At 56.4% G+C, this 13,790-nt stretch overlaps 1 protein-coding gene across 1 annotated transcript; it reads left to right on the top strand.

The window, feature by feature from the left end:
- Nucleotides 1-30: 30 nt before the first annotated feature.
- Nucleotides 31-8,929, top strand: NT5M (5',3'-nucleotidase, mitochondrial). Its single transcript, XM_071443853.1, has 5 exons — nucleotides 31-2,482; nucleotides 5,105-5,205; nucleotides 5,578-5,638; nucleotides 5,962-6,076; nucleotides 6,238-8,929. Exons 1-5 carry the CDS (start codon nucleotides 2,216-2,218, stop codon nucleotides 6,393-6,395), a joined length of 702 nt encoding a protein of 233 aa, XP_071299954.1. The 5' UTR covers nucleotides 31-2,215; the 3' UTR covers nucleotides 6,396-8,929.
- Nucleotides 8,930-13,790: the final 4,861 nt, after the last annotated feature.

Here is a 13,790-nt window from a genome sequence, read left to right as displayed (position 1 = left end):
CGAGGCCTTGCGCGACATCGGCGACATTGGGGCCTCGCGACATGAGGGCCCTTGCGATAGGAGACCCCTGCGACACCGGGCCCTCCGTGACACCGGGCCCTCCATGACACCGAGCCACCCGTGACACCGGGCCCTCCCCGACACCGGGCCCTCCCCGACACGGGTGGCCGGTCCCTCCCGCTGCCCGAATGGCCGCGCTGCACCAGCAGAGGTTTAATCCCTTTTGTCCCCTCTGGCGGGGCCTCATTGCGTGGAATGTGTGCTCTGGTGTCAGGGAATGGGATGTAAATCCCTCAGGTTAATACGTGTTCTGTATTTTCCATCCCTCCGGAGCTGCAGCAGCGTGTCCCAGAGCTGTTGCAGGCAGGGAATGTGTCGGTCGTTCGGTATCCATGAAGGTGATGGAAGCCTGAGTGGAGATCACAGAATTGTAAAATATCCAGAGCTGGAAGGGACCGTCCAGTCCAACTCCTGGCCCTGCACAGGACAAGCCCGAAATCCTACCCTGTGCCTGAGTGCGTTCTCCAAATGCTCCTTGAGCTGTCAGGCTCTGTGCCCTGACCACTGCCCTGGGGAGCCATAAATTTGCATGCATTCCCTCCCTGCTTAGTCAGGAAAACCCAGCTGTGTTGAAATCCCGTTCCTCACAGGAAGCAAAACGCCTGCGGTGCAAGTGAAAGCAAAACACAGACCTGAACTTGACACATTCCCCTCCCAGCCTCAGCTGAGATCACCATCGTGTCCAGCCAGTTCTTCCTTCCTTCCTTCCCTCCCTCCGTGACCTTCCCTAGGTCACCCGATCCCAACAGCAGTTTGCCCTCTCTATGGATCAAGGACAATACATTCCACTTGAAAACATTCTGGACTTGAAAAATTAAGTATTTTAGAATCTTATTATTGCTGTCGAGCAGAAACTTTTATTTCCCAGCTCAGTGGTTGCCTAATCCTGTCGTTACCACTTGGAGAACTCCCTCTTCTCCATCAGCTTTAACCCCCAAAGTGGTTTTTTGAACAGATCTTTGGTGTCTGGTCAGAACACCGAGCCCTTCTTGGTACAGTGCGTGCTTCTTTGGGCTCCGGGGATCGGCTTTTAAGGGTTCCTGTCACACGGCTGTCAAAGAACTGTCAGAAACGAGTGCGTTTCATGCAGAAAATCACCATTTTAACGTGTGTCCCCAGATGTACCCACCACCTCTGCAGGCAGACACGGGCATGGGGAGGGAGTGGGTATCTCAAAGACTGACAGCGAGGGAAACTGAGGCAGGGAGGGGAAGAGCAGCGGTGCCGGGGCAGCCTTAAGGCAGGCGGGCGGCGGAGCCGCTGCGCTGTCGCAGGGCGCTTGTGCCGCTTTAAGGCGGTGCCGGCGCTCCGGGCTCGGCAGGCACCGGGAAGAGGAACTGGGCTTTGCACTGCCGGGTCGGGGCGAGCTCCGCTGTCCCCGCTGCCCTCCCGCCGCCGCTCCGCGCTCGCTGCCGGGGAGGGATGGGGCGGGCACGGGGAGGACGCGCTGGGGGCCAGGACGGGTCCCTGCATCCCCCCCGGCTGCCCCTCCGCTCCCCCGTGCACCCCCCGGCCGCTCCTTCCTCCTCCTTCCTCCTGCTGCAAAGGGATGCGCTCGGCAGGGCTGCCCGCTGCCTCGGTGCCTGCTTGAAATAGAGGCCCCCCCTTTGCTTGGAGAGCCCCCCAGCCCTGCTCTGAGCCCCCTATCCCCTGCCCCGAGCCCCCATCTGCTTCTGGGAGGCCCCATCGCCTGCTTCAAGCCCCATCCCCTGCCTCAAGCTCCTCAGTCCCTTTCTCAACCCCCTATCTCCTTCCTCAAGCCCTCTTCCCCTGCTCCAAGCTCCATTCCCTTCCTCAAGCCCTCTTCCCCTGCTCCAAGCTCCATTCCCTTCCTCAAGCTCCTCATCCCTTTCTCAAGCCCCTTTGCCCTTCCCTGAGCCCCCTTCCCCTGCTCTAAGCCCCATCCCCTTCCTCAGGCTCCCCAGTCCCTTTCTCAACCCCCTTATCCCTTTCCTCGAGCCCCCTTCCCCTGAACCCCCTTACTCTGAGCCCCCATCCCCTTGTTCAAGTCCCCCATCCCTTTCCTTGAGCCCCCATTCCCTGCCCCAAACCCCCATCCCCTGCCCTGGCCCTGCTTCCCTGAGCCTCCCATTCCCTCCCCTGAGTCCCCTGCCCCAAATCCCCCAGATCCCCCCTCCCCAAATTCCTCTCCAGGATGATTTTGCTGAGCTGTTTCCTGCACCTGCGGCCCCGGCGGGGCTGCGGTGCCTTGGCCGGGCTGGGCCGGAGGCTGGGCCCCTCAGCCGGGTCCCGCCGGGCCCTGCGGGTGCTGGTGGACATGGACGGGGTGCTGGCCGACTTCGAGGGAGGCTTCCTGAAGAAATTCAGGGCCAGGTACCCCGACAAGCCCTACATTGCCCTGGAGGACCGGAGGGGCTTCTGGGTGTCGGAGCAGTACGGGCGCCTGGGACCCGAGCTGAGTGTGAGTTGTGCTTCCCCCGCGTGGGCTTGTCCTCCTCAGGGACCCTCTGAGCCCCAGGTCATGGGAACAGTGCTGTTCCTTGTGGGGGCCACCAAAAAGCTCCCACAGGAATACAGGAGGGCATCCAGTAGTGGGTTTTTCCCCATAAATCTATTTTTTTTCGTGCACGTCTGTGTCTTTCTTAGAATCCTAGAATGCGTTGGGTTGATAAGGACCTTAAAGAGCATCTTGTTCCAACCTCCTGTCATGGGAAGGGACATCTTGCACTAGACCAGGCTGATATGATGGTCTAGTGGGCTTTTTCTCTGCATGCCTGGATGGAGACAGATGCAAGGAAAGGGGGTATTTCAGAACATCTGTCTTGAAATACCCCAGATTGTATAGCTGGGTTTTTCTAGCTCTGATTTGGATTGGTACCATTCCTAGATGGATTATTTAGCTCCTCAAGAGCAATGTGAGGGGTGGGATGCAGAAGAGCGATTCAGAACAAACCAAGCAATTGTTGCTTCATTTGAAGGCTTACTTAAGGTTAAAACAACCCAAGCCCTCCCATGCCAGAAATTATTATATTCAGTTTAATAATTAAAGCTTAAAAGCAGAAGCTCTCTCAATGTTGTAATTTAGCATTCAGCAACAGGCTGACTGCTGTAGAGAGTTGGTTTCTGCCTCTACAAATTTCCCATCCCAGTGGATGTCTGTGGTCTCATCCATGGGTTACAGTTGCACTGGCTGAAATGGGTTATGGTAAATAAAAGTGTTCCTGTTGTTAGGAGTGTGATGGTTACAGGGAAAGGAGTGGGAATAAGGTCCAGGGCTCTCCCATGGGCAAAGTCCTAAACAGCTTGATGAGCTGAAGGAATAAAGTGTCCTTCCTGGCTGGGAGTGGTGAGAGGGAAGTGCAGGACATCATTTGTGCAGTAAAGCAGCTGCTCTAACCCCTGTTTGGCAGGGGTAACACATGATAACAATTTTTTTCTTCCTTGATCCTAACTACTTTGGATGTGTTAAATGAAGTGAGCTCATCTTGTGTCTGCTGTGATCATGTAAAACCACCAAAACCTTGGGCTGAACAAGTAGCAAAACCTGCACTGTCTGACCTCAGGGCAGTCCTGGTTTTCCCCATGGTTTCAGGGCAGGGCTGAAGTGAGTAGGAGCTGCTAGAGACACGTGGGCCATTCCAGTCTCTGGGACCAGAAAATAGGAGCCAAAGAGTTCAAGGAGCTGCAGGTCCCAGCTCTGAAAGGGAGGGAGTTCACTTGCAATGCAGCAAGCACACAGACCTTGAGGGATGGAGAGCCCTGGACAGGCAGGGAAATTCCTTGTGGGGCTGAGGGTCTGTCCTGGCCTATGGTGGGATTCCCAGCCTGGGGGATTTTTCCATCTGCTGGTCAGCATGCTGGTCACGGTGCCACAAGGAATTTTTCTGGCTCTGGGAGTGGAGTGGGTCTTTTCCTCAAGCTGAGCATAGTTCTCCCCTCGTCAAGCTTGATTGCAGAATGCTTTTTGACATAAGTGGAAGCGGGATAGCTGTGGAAGTGCTGCTGTAAGAGAACACTTCAGTGCAGTTTGAAGTGCTCTGCTGCACGAGGCTGTGTTTCTCTGGGGTCTCTCGTGCAACTACAGACAATATCTTAAAAATAAAATCCCATTACTGCTCAGTCTGAGGCAGATCAACTGGAGTTTGAAGGTTTGCATGGCCTCCTGGCAAACTTTCAGGCTGGCTGGTTTTGCCATGGAGCCTGGAGGCATTTCTGCATCTGCAGCTCCTCAGCTGCACCACAGCACTGGGGCTTGGCTACTTCTGCTTCTTCCCAGCTCTCCTCCCTGAGGAGACAGTGTTTGTGCAAAATAATAGCTTTCCTTGGCACCTGGCAAGCTGTTAACCTGTTTGAGGCAGTTCAGGGGCTGCTGTTCCTTAGAGCTGTGCTGGGCCCATGGCAGGCAGCCCCTGGACTCTGCCCTCACCCCAAGGTTTTGCTCCCTGTGATCTCCTCTCTGTTCTCCCTGTGCCATACCAGTGCACCCAGGCTGCTGTCCTGGATGTTGTGTTTCAAATCCTTGCCTGGAGATGCTCTATTTGCCTGCTAGACCTTGTCCAGGCTTCCCTGAGGAGGAGCATCTGCATTCATCCTGACATGTGGTTCCTCCTGTAATGTTCCTGCTCCTGGGAGAGCAGCCTGGCTGCTATTTTAAGTGATCTCATGGACACAAATAGGCCAGACTGCACCTGTGCCTGAACAGCACCATGGTAGAGCAGGGCCACCAGGCCATGTCAGCTGGATCCACGTGGATCTGTCCTTGGATGGGTTTGGTTTGGATCTGGATAATCTCTGGTGTTTGGCCTTACAGGAAGGTGCAGCTCCCTCTGTGTTGTGGGGCTGCAGAGGCAAAACCAACCCTGTTTTTTTGTTCCATCTCCAATCTGGATTGTATGGGGTGGGTGCAGGGTGGTGGGTGGGGAGCAGAGGCACCCACAGAGGCAGAGGGGGTGAGCAGGAGGGACTGGAGCTGGTGCTCCCACTGTTCTCCCTGTCCCCTCCTCTGTCCTAGCAAAGGGTGAGGAGGATGCACATGCAGGAAAAATTGCAAGAAGTGCAGTAACTGCTTGCTTTCCCCTCACAGGAAAAAGCCATCAGCATCTGGGAATCCAAGAACTTCTTCATTGAGCTGGACCCACTCCCTGGGGCTGTGGAAGCTGTGAAGCAAATGGCAAATTTGGCAGAGTGAGTATGAACCTGTCTGTGGGGATGGACAGAGGAGCAGCTGTGTCTTCACTTCCACCTCTTGGCAGAAGTGCTGATACAACAGCAGCATTAAAAATAAATATCTCCCAGCCATCAGGGATGGGAGGGGAGAGAGGGCTTTGACTCCTGGAGCAGTCACCTAGAAGATCAGCCATGTGCAGCCTCTTCCCTTCAGCTCTCTGCTCCAGCAAAGGTTGTGAAAAGGGGAATACAATTGTGCTGTGGGATTCTGGGAGATGGGGGATTAATGTGTTAAATCTGTTTGATCTGTGTGTGGTGGGGGTTGGCTTGGGGCTGCTGCCTGCTCTGGCCCAGAATGACACTCTGGCCCTGTTTTTCTCCTTGTGGCAGCACTGATGTGTTCATCTGCACGAGCCCAATCAAGAAGTACCGGTACTGCCCTTATGAGAAGGTGAGCAAGCCCAAATCCCAGCTCCCCCTCCCATCCACACTGCCCAGTGAAAGGTGTCTGACCCCTGCATGCCTCTGGCTGTAAAATTTACCTGTTCCATCCATTTGCATGCAATGAGGTTCTTGGTCTTAGTCTTTCATCATGACATCAAAAGCTGCTTGGCTTTCAAAGAACTTTTACTCCAGCAGCATCCAAATCCATCCCACTAATGAACTTAATTAAGAGAGATATTCTCCCTGTGTGGGGGCCAGGGCTGCCTTCACTCCACCCCCTGCCCATCCATCAGCCCTCCCTGAGCTCACCAGCCATCTCTTGCCTTCCAGTATGCCTGGGTGGAGAAGCACTTTGGCCCAGAATTTCTTGAGCAGATTGTTTTGACACGAGATAAGACGGTGGTTTCTGCTGATCTGCTTATAGATGACAGACCTGATATAACAGGTAAGGGGTGAGGGTGAAGCACTGACTGGAGGCAGCCAGGGATGGGTGTTGGTCTCTCTGTGCTGTTTGACTTTTGTAACTTTGGGGTCTTCATGTTGGAGTAAAGTCAACTTCAGTGTCCCACGGAGTTGTCCAGAGCACTGACCTTCCTTCCCTTGCAGGGGCAGAGCAGAACCCCAGCTGGGAGCACGTGCTCTTCACTGCCTGCCACAACAAGCACCTGCAGCTGAAGCCCCCCAGCCGCCGGCTGCACTCCTGGGCTGATGACTGGAAGGCCATTCTGGACAGCAAACGCCTCCCACCCGGCCAGGCCACCTAAACACCAGCCCCCAGGGCCACCTGGGGCTGCAGCCACCTGCCTGTGTCCCTGTGGAGTCCTGCTGAAGGCCACAACCACGGATGGACAGACAGACAGAGGCTGTCCCTGCTGCACAGAGGAAGAGGAGGGTGAGCTGAAGCGCCACAGTCACCTGGACTTGAAAAACAGATCCCAGCCCAGCCCAGCCCAGGATTGTGCCTGTGGACCCAACAGCCTGGCTGAGGGGGCATTGCCCTCTGTGCTGCATCTGCACCCCCACAGGGCCAGCCTGGTGTTCCTGATGGACAAGGTCACCCTCAGGGTGTCACTGCCCTTGCCTGGGGCCCTGCATGGCACAGACCAGCTCTGCACCTCCCCTCCACGGCATGGCCAGGGATCATGTGCTTTGTTTAGCTCTTGTTTAGCAAGGTTTCATCCCAAGGGGCTGCCTCAGGAGATCTTTCCCCCTGGCAGTGCCTGGGTCTGGGGAGAGGGGTGGCTGGAAGGGCAGGGAGAGCAGGCAGGGGCTGTCCAGGCTCCCTGCACTGGGAATTGTCACAAGCACATCCGTGGACGCTGTCTGCAGTTCTCACATACTGCAAGGGAAGATGTTGGGGGGATGTTGCTGTTAAAGACTGGGGAGCTGTGCAGGTTTCAGCCAGGGTAGAGTTAATTTTCTTCACAGAAAATAGAGCCCCATACAAGCTGCTGTGAAAAAAATTAACTCTACCCTGGCCAAAAGCAGCACAGGAGCCCGTGAGAGGTGCCCAGGGTGGTTTGTTCTGCAGCTCCACCATGTCCCAGCTCTGGGTGTCTGGGGACAGAGTGCTGCCAGCCCCACTCCCCTGGCTCTCAGCCCCTGCAGAGGTGTTCAGTGCCTGGCTGGTGCAAAGGGATCACAGCTGGACCAGCCCCCTCTGCCAGGGCACAGTGCAGGGGCTGCTGAGCTCTGGGAGCAGCCAGCTCTGCTGGGAAGCTGCAGTTGGCCCCCAAAAAGGAAGGGTTTAGACCAAGGGGCAGCTCCAAGAGGGTTGGTTTTGGCATAGCTGTGCCCACAGCCTCTTCCTCCCTTGTTTGTCTCATTTTTGCTTCTCTGAGCCTGCAGCAGTCCAGCCTTGAACTTCAGCCACCTGTCTGGCAGGAGAAAGCTGCTGCTGCTGCTGCTGCTGCTCCTGGCCTCAGAGAGACATCCCAGCTGCTGGGAGAGCCTGGCATCCCCTCCCTGCCTGTGGCACTGCCACAGGGCAGCCACAGCCTGGCTGTCCCCAGCGGGAGCTGCTGCTGAGCCACCCCAGGCAGAGCCCCAGGGATGAGCTGGGTGTGTCACTGCTGACACCACAGAGGCCATTGGCCCCCACTGCTGTGTGTCCCCACGCTGTCCAGGATCCCACTGCCCTCCTGGCCCAAGGACTTGCTGGCTGCAGCAGTAAAATTCCCCCACTTGGACACTTAACCCCCCAGGCAGAGGTGGTGGCCAGGGCTTGGCTGGGATTTGCCACCCTGAACCCCGTGCTCACACCTTTGCTTTGCCTCTCTGCTCTCCTGTGGACCCCCATCAACAAATGGACACGAACTTGAAGCTACATAACCAACAAATAATGTAATTCAGCAGTGGCAGCCAGACCCCTCCTGTACCCAGGAGCTGGAGGGGTTCTGGAGTTGGTGCTTTGGAACCTGTGCCTTCCCTGGGTGCTGCAGGGCCAGGGATGGGGCCTCTCTTCACTTGGGGCTTGCCCTGTTTAGAAAGTCAGCATGGTTGGCCCAGGGCAGTAGGACTTACATACCACAAGCATCTTTTTTCTTTCTTTTTTTTTTTTTTTTTTTCATTTTTCTTTCCTGTTTAAACCACTGTGTGCTTCTCTGGGCAGTGGGTTTGGTTTGGAGGGGTCTATTTAGGATGTGCAGCCCCCTGGCCAAGAGCTGGCTGGGGGGTTTGCAGGCTGGGAACTGGGACAGTGTGGGAGCACCATGGGCAGCTTCTGCAGCTGCTGAACATCAGGAACCCCCTGGCTCCACCAGCCCTCCACCAGCTGTTGGCCCCTCTGTGCAGCCAGGGTGACCTCATGGGGTCCAAGCTGGTTTTTTTCTGATGGTACCATGTAAATATGAGCTGCCCAAGCTCCCCAGAGCCTTCTCCCTGCTTATTGAGCCAAAATGAGCTGGCACATCTCTCCAGCAGCTGCCCAAACCTCTCATCTTCCCCCGAGGCTGGGGCTGACCCGAGGGATGTGGCTCTCTGGAGCCAGCAGGACTTTTCCCCGTGGTGAGATGTGATGCCAGAGATAAATACACCACACCAAATATACTTGAAAGCAGAGCTGGAGTTTCTCATGCCTGAGGCTCCAGCTCCATGCACAGAGATCCTGAGCTGGTAGCTGCACTGTTTGCTCCCACACTCGGGACCTGGAGGTGACTCCATCGCTGATGGATCGGCTCGTTCGTCCTTCAAGCCTGTCTGTGTCCAGCTGAGATACACAGAGCTTTTCTTTTTGAATGTACATCTATAAACCTGAGGCAAATGAGGAACACTGCAATAAACACTGGGTTGTTTGGCATCCAGCTGCCTGGAAATGGAGTTTGGGGTTTGCAGTTTCCCAGCCGTGGCTCTGTGTGGGGATGGGCAGGTTTGGGAATGTCCCCTTGTCCAGAAAACCTGGAACCAGCCCTGCTGCCCTGGCAGTGCCATCACCCTGTTAGACACAGTCTCTGTGGACAGAAATAAAGCCACCAGAAATAAAGGGGTGGTTTGGGGTAGAGTTATCTTCCTAAAGATCTTTTCTAATAAATAAAGGTGTGAAGTGTGTGTCCTGTTGGGCCACAGAGCAGAAGCTACAAAAGGGGCTGGGACTGCCATGGGCTGCCTCTCCCTGGGATTTTATGCCTTATCCATCACTGCTGGCTGCTCCACATCCACACACTCCTGTGAAGTGTCTGTGGACTCCCCTCCCTGCTGTGGGGCTGTGCCATGAGAATCCCTGTGCATGACCAGAACCTGCACACTGTGAGCAGTGCCATGGCCCAGCTGGACACACGGGACCAGAGCCAGGGAAGGAGGACTGTGGGATCATCCCAGCAGGGCTGGGAAAATCAGAATTACAGGGCAGAACCTGATTGTGTGCTCCTTGTACTGGCCTGGCTCCAGGATGGGACACAAGGGGTTACCAGGGTCACACCTGTAGTCCTGCTGGAGCTGGGACACCAAGGGACTCCTGGCCAGCATGGGGACAAGGTGATTCAGCTGCCAGCTCAAACAGAACTGGGTGTACACCTCCCCAGGATGCTGCTGTGGGGCCCATAGAGCTGTTCCAGGGCTGGTTGAGCAACAAGCATCTCTCTGCCCTTCCAGCTGCTTTTTGGGGCTTCCTGGCAGCCAGTGTTGGGCCACAGCTCCTCCTCCACCCCCCCTGCCCTGGCCTTCACTGGAGGCCTCAGCTCCCCAGAGGAGACCCCGTCCTTCCCTGGCCCAGGGATGGGGACAGGGGGTTTGACATCAGCTCTGCCTGAGCTGGGGCTGCTGGATGGTGGCACTGGGACCAGTGTCATGTTTCCAGTACAAGATGGGGCAAGTTGGAAGGGCTGCATCCTGATGGAGCATGATGAACTTCTGGTCTGCAGCTGTGTCTGTTCTTCCACGCTCTCCTACGTGGCTTTTTTTCCCTTGAAAAGCCTCAGGTTGCAGATGTCACATAAATTCCAGGTGATAAGCAGTTTCCAAAGCAGGCAGAGGCAGAGAGGAGGGGTAAGGAGGTGGTACAGAGGGCACAGGGCAGTGCTCAAGGTGCTGGTGGGAGCCTTTGCACCGTTCCCATGGGCAGGAGCTGCTGGACAAATGTGCAAACACTCACCCCCCTCAGGGGATTCCCCCTTGAGAGCATCCCACTTGTCCCCAGCCCGAGCTGGCCCAAGGCAGCAGGTCCTGGCAGGGTGGGAACAAGCGATGCTCGCCCCAGGTCCTGGAAGCAGTCGCCAGTGGGTGCTCATTAGCTCTGGTGCTCATTAGCTCTGGTGCTCATTAGCTCGTGCTCATGTTGGCCACTGCCCAAATACCTCGGAGCAGTGTGAAATCCCAGCGGAGGGGAGAGCCAGGAACGCAGGGGCAGCCGGGGCCAGCCCTGACGCAAGGGCAGCGGGTGGCGTGGGACAAAGCCAGGGCAGGGACGGGGCTGGAGGGAGGATGAGTCACCCAAATACGCAGGAGGGGAAGGAGAGGAGGAAGCGATGGAGCAGCTGGAGGCAGCTGGATGGGCTTTGCTCTGCCGCCGTGCCCAGTTTGAGGAGAAGAGCGGGATGGTGCCCCAGGCTCACTGCTGGCACCAGGTTTGGAGCCCGGCGGTGCCAAGGCAGTGCGGGCAGGGCATCCGTGTGGATGGGATGTGGATGGAAGAAGAATATCCACTAGAGGGGACTGTGTGATCGCGTGTGGAGCTGCCAGCCTGCGCTCAGCACCGTGTGCCATCCCTCCCTCCAGCCGTCCCGGTTATCCCAGCCCCGGCTCCAGGGCTCCCTCCCGCTGGAGGCACCGATTACCGGCACTGGGTGATGCTCCAGGGCTACCGAGGGGCAGCCACAGCCGCCAGGAGAATCAGAGAATCATGGAATGGTTTGGGCTGGAAGGGATCTTAAAAACCATCTCATTGCAAGCCATGGGCAGGGACACCTTCCACTAGCCCAGGTTGCTCCAAGTGCCATCCAGCCTGGCCTTGGACACTCCCAGGGATGGGGAAATGTTCTGGGGTGGTCTCCATCAGCTGCTGAGCCTCCTCCCAGCCACTTGCTCTCTCTCCAGCTGGATGGGGCAGAGAATGGGATGGGCAAAAACATGAATGACTTGTGGGTTAGAAGATGAGCTAGGCACCTATAGGGTCCATATAGAAAATATCCCTGGAAAAATCACAGGCTGAAGCCCCCTGACAGCCCAGGGCATCCCTCCTGTCCCTGCTCAGCTCTGGCCCTGCTGCCCCCTGGGACCCCACAGCTCTCCCAGGGCTGAGATTGCTCATCCTGCCCCAAAAGCCTGAAATCCCCCAAGGAGCTGGAACACGACTTTGCCTTTTCCTTTTGCTCACTCTGAAGCCAGAGGCTGTTTTGGGGAGCAGAGTGGGGGCAGATCTGCCAGTGGGGAGGACAGGGAGACTGGGGTGGTTCCTGGTGGGTTTTGCTGGCCCTTCCACCCTCCCCCAGCACCATGATATGATTTCCCTCCAGGTTGGATTAATGGGATTTGCTCCTCAATTTGTGCACAGGGACTTGAGTAATGCACTCCCCAGAGAGAAATCAACTTCCCTTGCCCCAGCAGTGCTGGGGAGGCCAGACCAGAGCCCACATGATAGGCTGCACTGGCTTTCTCCTGTCCTTCAAGGCTCCCACACACATTAAGCCCGTCCTCCTGGCAAAAATCTTGCAAAATGTTTATTTGTGACTATGTTAACAAACATGCCTGGGGAACATGTTGTATTCAGACGTGAGCATGCCACCTTCTCCCTGCCTCCCTGGGGCCAGGCCTGTGGGCAGTGAGGGGCCAGGGCTCAGAGCTGCCAAAATCCAGCTGACGCTGCACTTGGAGCACCACCGGGACCGAGCACGAGGCCACCAACCACCAAACCTGCCAGCAACATCCCACCAGTGCCTTTTTCCTGGAGCTTCCCAGCTCATGGCTTTTTCCTGGAGGTCCCCAGCTCATGGATGCAGCTGGGGGAAGGGTCTGACCTTGTAGAACCCTGGTGTCCTGCAGCCAGAGGGACGTGGACATGAGGGCTCCAGGGATCCTGTCCAGCTCTGTAAACACCCGTCATAGGGGAGGGCACTGCTGTCAGGCCACACTGTGGGCAGAGACCTCACTGGAGCTGAGCTTGCACACCCCACACCACCCTGAGCTCATCCCTGTCCCTCACCTGTCCACTCCTCCTCAGCTGCTGCGTGCCAGCAATGATCCTGGGATGGAGAAGGTGCCCTGGAGAAACGGTGCTGCTCCTCTCCCAGAACACACACACCCTCAACACACACTATTTTAAACTCTAACTTGCCAGATTTGGGGTGAACTTGTGTCTGGGTTCAATACTCCATGCACCTGAATCTGCTTTCAGCATCTCCAGGTAACCAGGGCTGGAGCTGGGTTTGTTTTCCTGAGATCCAGGGGAGGGAGATGAACAGTAATTATTGAAGGGCTGTAGCTCAGCATTTGAGGGTCTATGGAGCTATAATCAAGCCTGTGAGCCCCTGTGTGCCCATGGAATTTTTCCATCATGCCATCCCAGTGGGAGCCTCAGCTGGGCAGCACCTGTGCTGCCCTCACATCCCTCTGGTGAGTCACCCAACAGCTTCTGGGGATGGCTTCAAAACACCAGAGAGCTCAGGGAAACTCCCAAAAGTGCTGGGAGATGCACTGGCAGCAGCTGTGGAGGCTGGGAGTTGGCTTCTGTTCAGTAAAAGCGAGGCAAGAGGGCCCTGTTGTGAGTGCCAGGGGATGTGTGAGGATGAGGAGCAGCTCCTGCTGCATGGGCTGAGCCCTTCCCAGGAGAAGGGATGGGAAAGGCAGGGACTGGGTGCTGCAAAGCACCTGAACACCACACTGCTGCCACCCAGGCAGGGCTCAGTGCTGTCACCAGGGCTGGAGCTGGATGGTGTTTGAGGCTCCAACCCAGACCATTTTGTGATCCCACTGCTGAAGGCTCCATCCAGGTGTGGGCAGCAGCCAGACCCAGCTCTCAGCCAGCTCCCCACCTCAGTGGGACTGGGATGGATCCCTGGTGCCTGTGTTACCCTTTCTGTGCCCACCTGCACGAGGCTTTTGGCCAGCTGGGAACCCCCTGGCCCAGTGCCCCAGCCCTGCTTCCTTCCCCTCCCAGTCACAGCCATGCCAGGTAAGGACTCCAAGAGCCCTGAGGAACAATCTCTGAGCCTTTCCAGGTGTTACCACCCCTCCTCTTGCAGGCATCTCCTTTGCTCTCAGTCCCAGACCCTCTGGCTCTCACAGCCTCTGGAAAAGCAAACTCATGCCTTGGGTGCCTGTTTTAGAACAGATTTTCCTTTTCCAGTCTAGCAGAGCTGTCTCACTGCTGTGCTTTCTGCTCATGCATCTTGTCCACATCCTCTTTTATCCCAGGGAAAATGCTCCTGGGTGGCTCCTGGGGACAGGCACTGGTGCCAGTGGCAGCCTCAGCCACCCTCAGAGCACAGGGGATGTTTTGGGACTGATTCCCTGCCCTAGGGCCAGTTTATTCTCTGTAGGACATACCAGTCTGCAGGGAAATGTCTGACTATCAACGTCACTGGCATCTCCTCACTCCAAAACTGATCTCTGGGTTGCCCACAACCATTCAGATGATGAAAATGGAGGCACAGAATATGTTCCTGTATAGTGGGGTTGGGACTGCCCACACCTAAGGGATACAGGAAAATTGAGAGCTGAGTGTCCCA

Source organism: Agelaius tricolor, unplaced genomic scaffold, assembly GCF_023055355.1.
Source record: "Agelaius tricolor isolate 1412-34295 unplaced genomic scaffold, bAgeTri1.0.p SCAF_19, whole genome shotgun sequence".
Classification (NCBI taxonomy): Eukaryota; Metazoa; Chordata; class Aves; order Passeriformes; family Icteridae; genus Agelaius; species Agelaius tricolor.
The sequence above is the reverse complement of the archived record's forward strand: the minus strand, read 5'-3'. Positions and strand labels throughout refer to the sequence as shown.

Bases quoted from the DNA above. Each gene is read 5' to 3' on its own strand.
- NT5M (XM_071443853.1), top strand. From the start codon at position 2,216: ATGATTTTGCTGAGCTGTTTCCTGCACCTGCGGCCCCGGCGGGGCTGC. The intron at 5,639-5,961 runs GTGAGCAAGCCC...CTTGCCTTCCAG, and splicing joins GGTACTGCCCTTATGAGAAG to TATGCCTGGGTGGAGAAGCA. The intron at 6,077-6,237 runs GTAAGGGGTGAG...CTTCCCTTGCAG, and splicing joins TGACAGACCTGATATAACAG to GGGCAGAGCAGAACCCCAGC.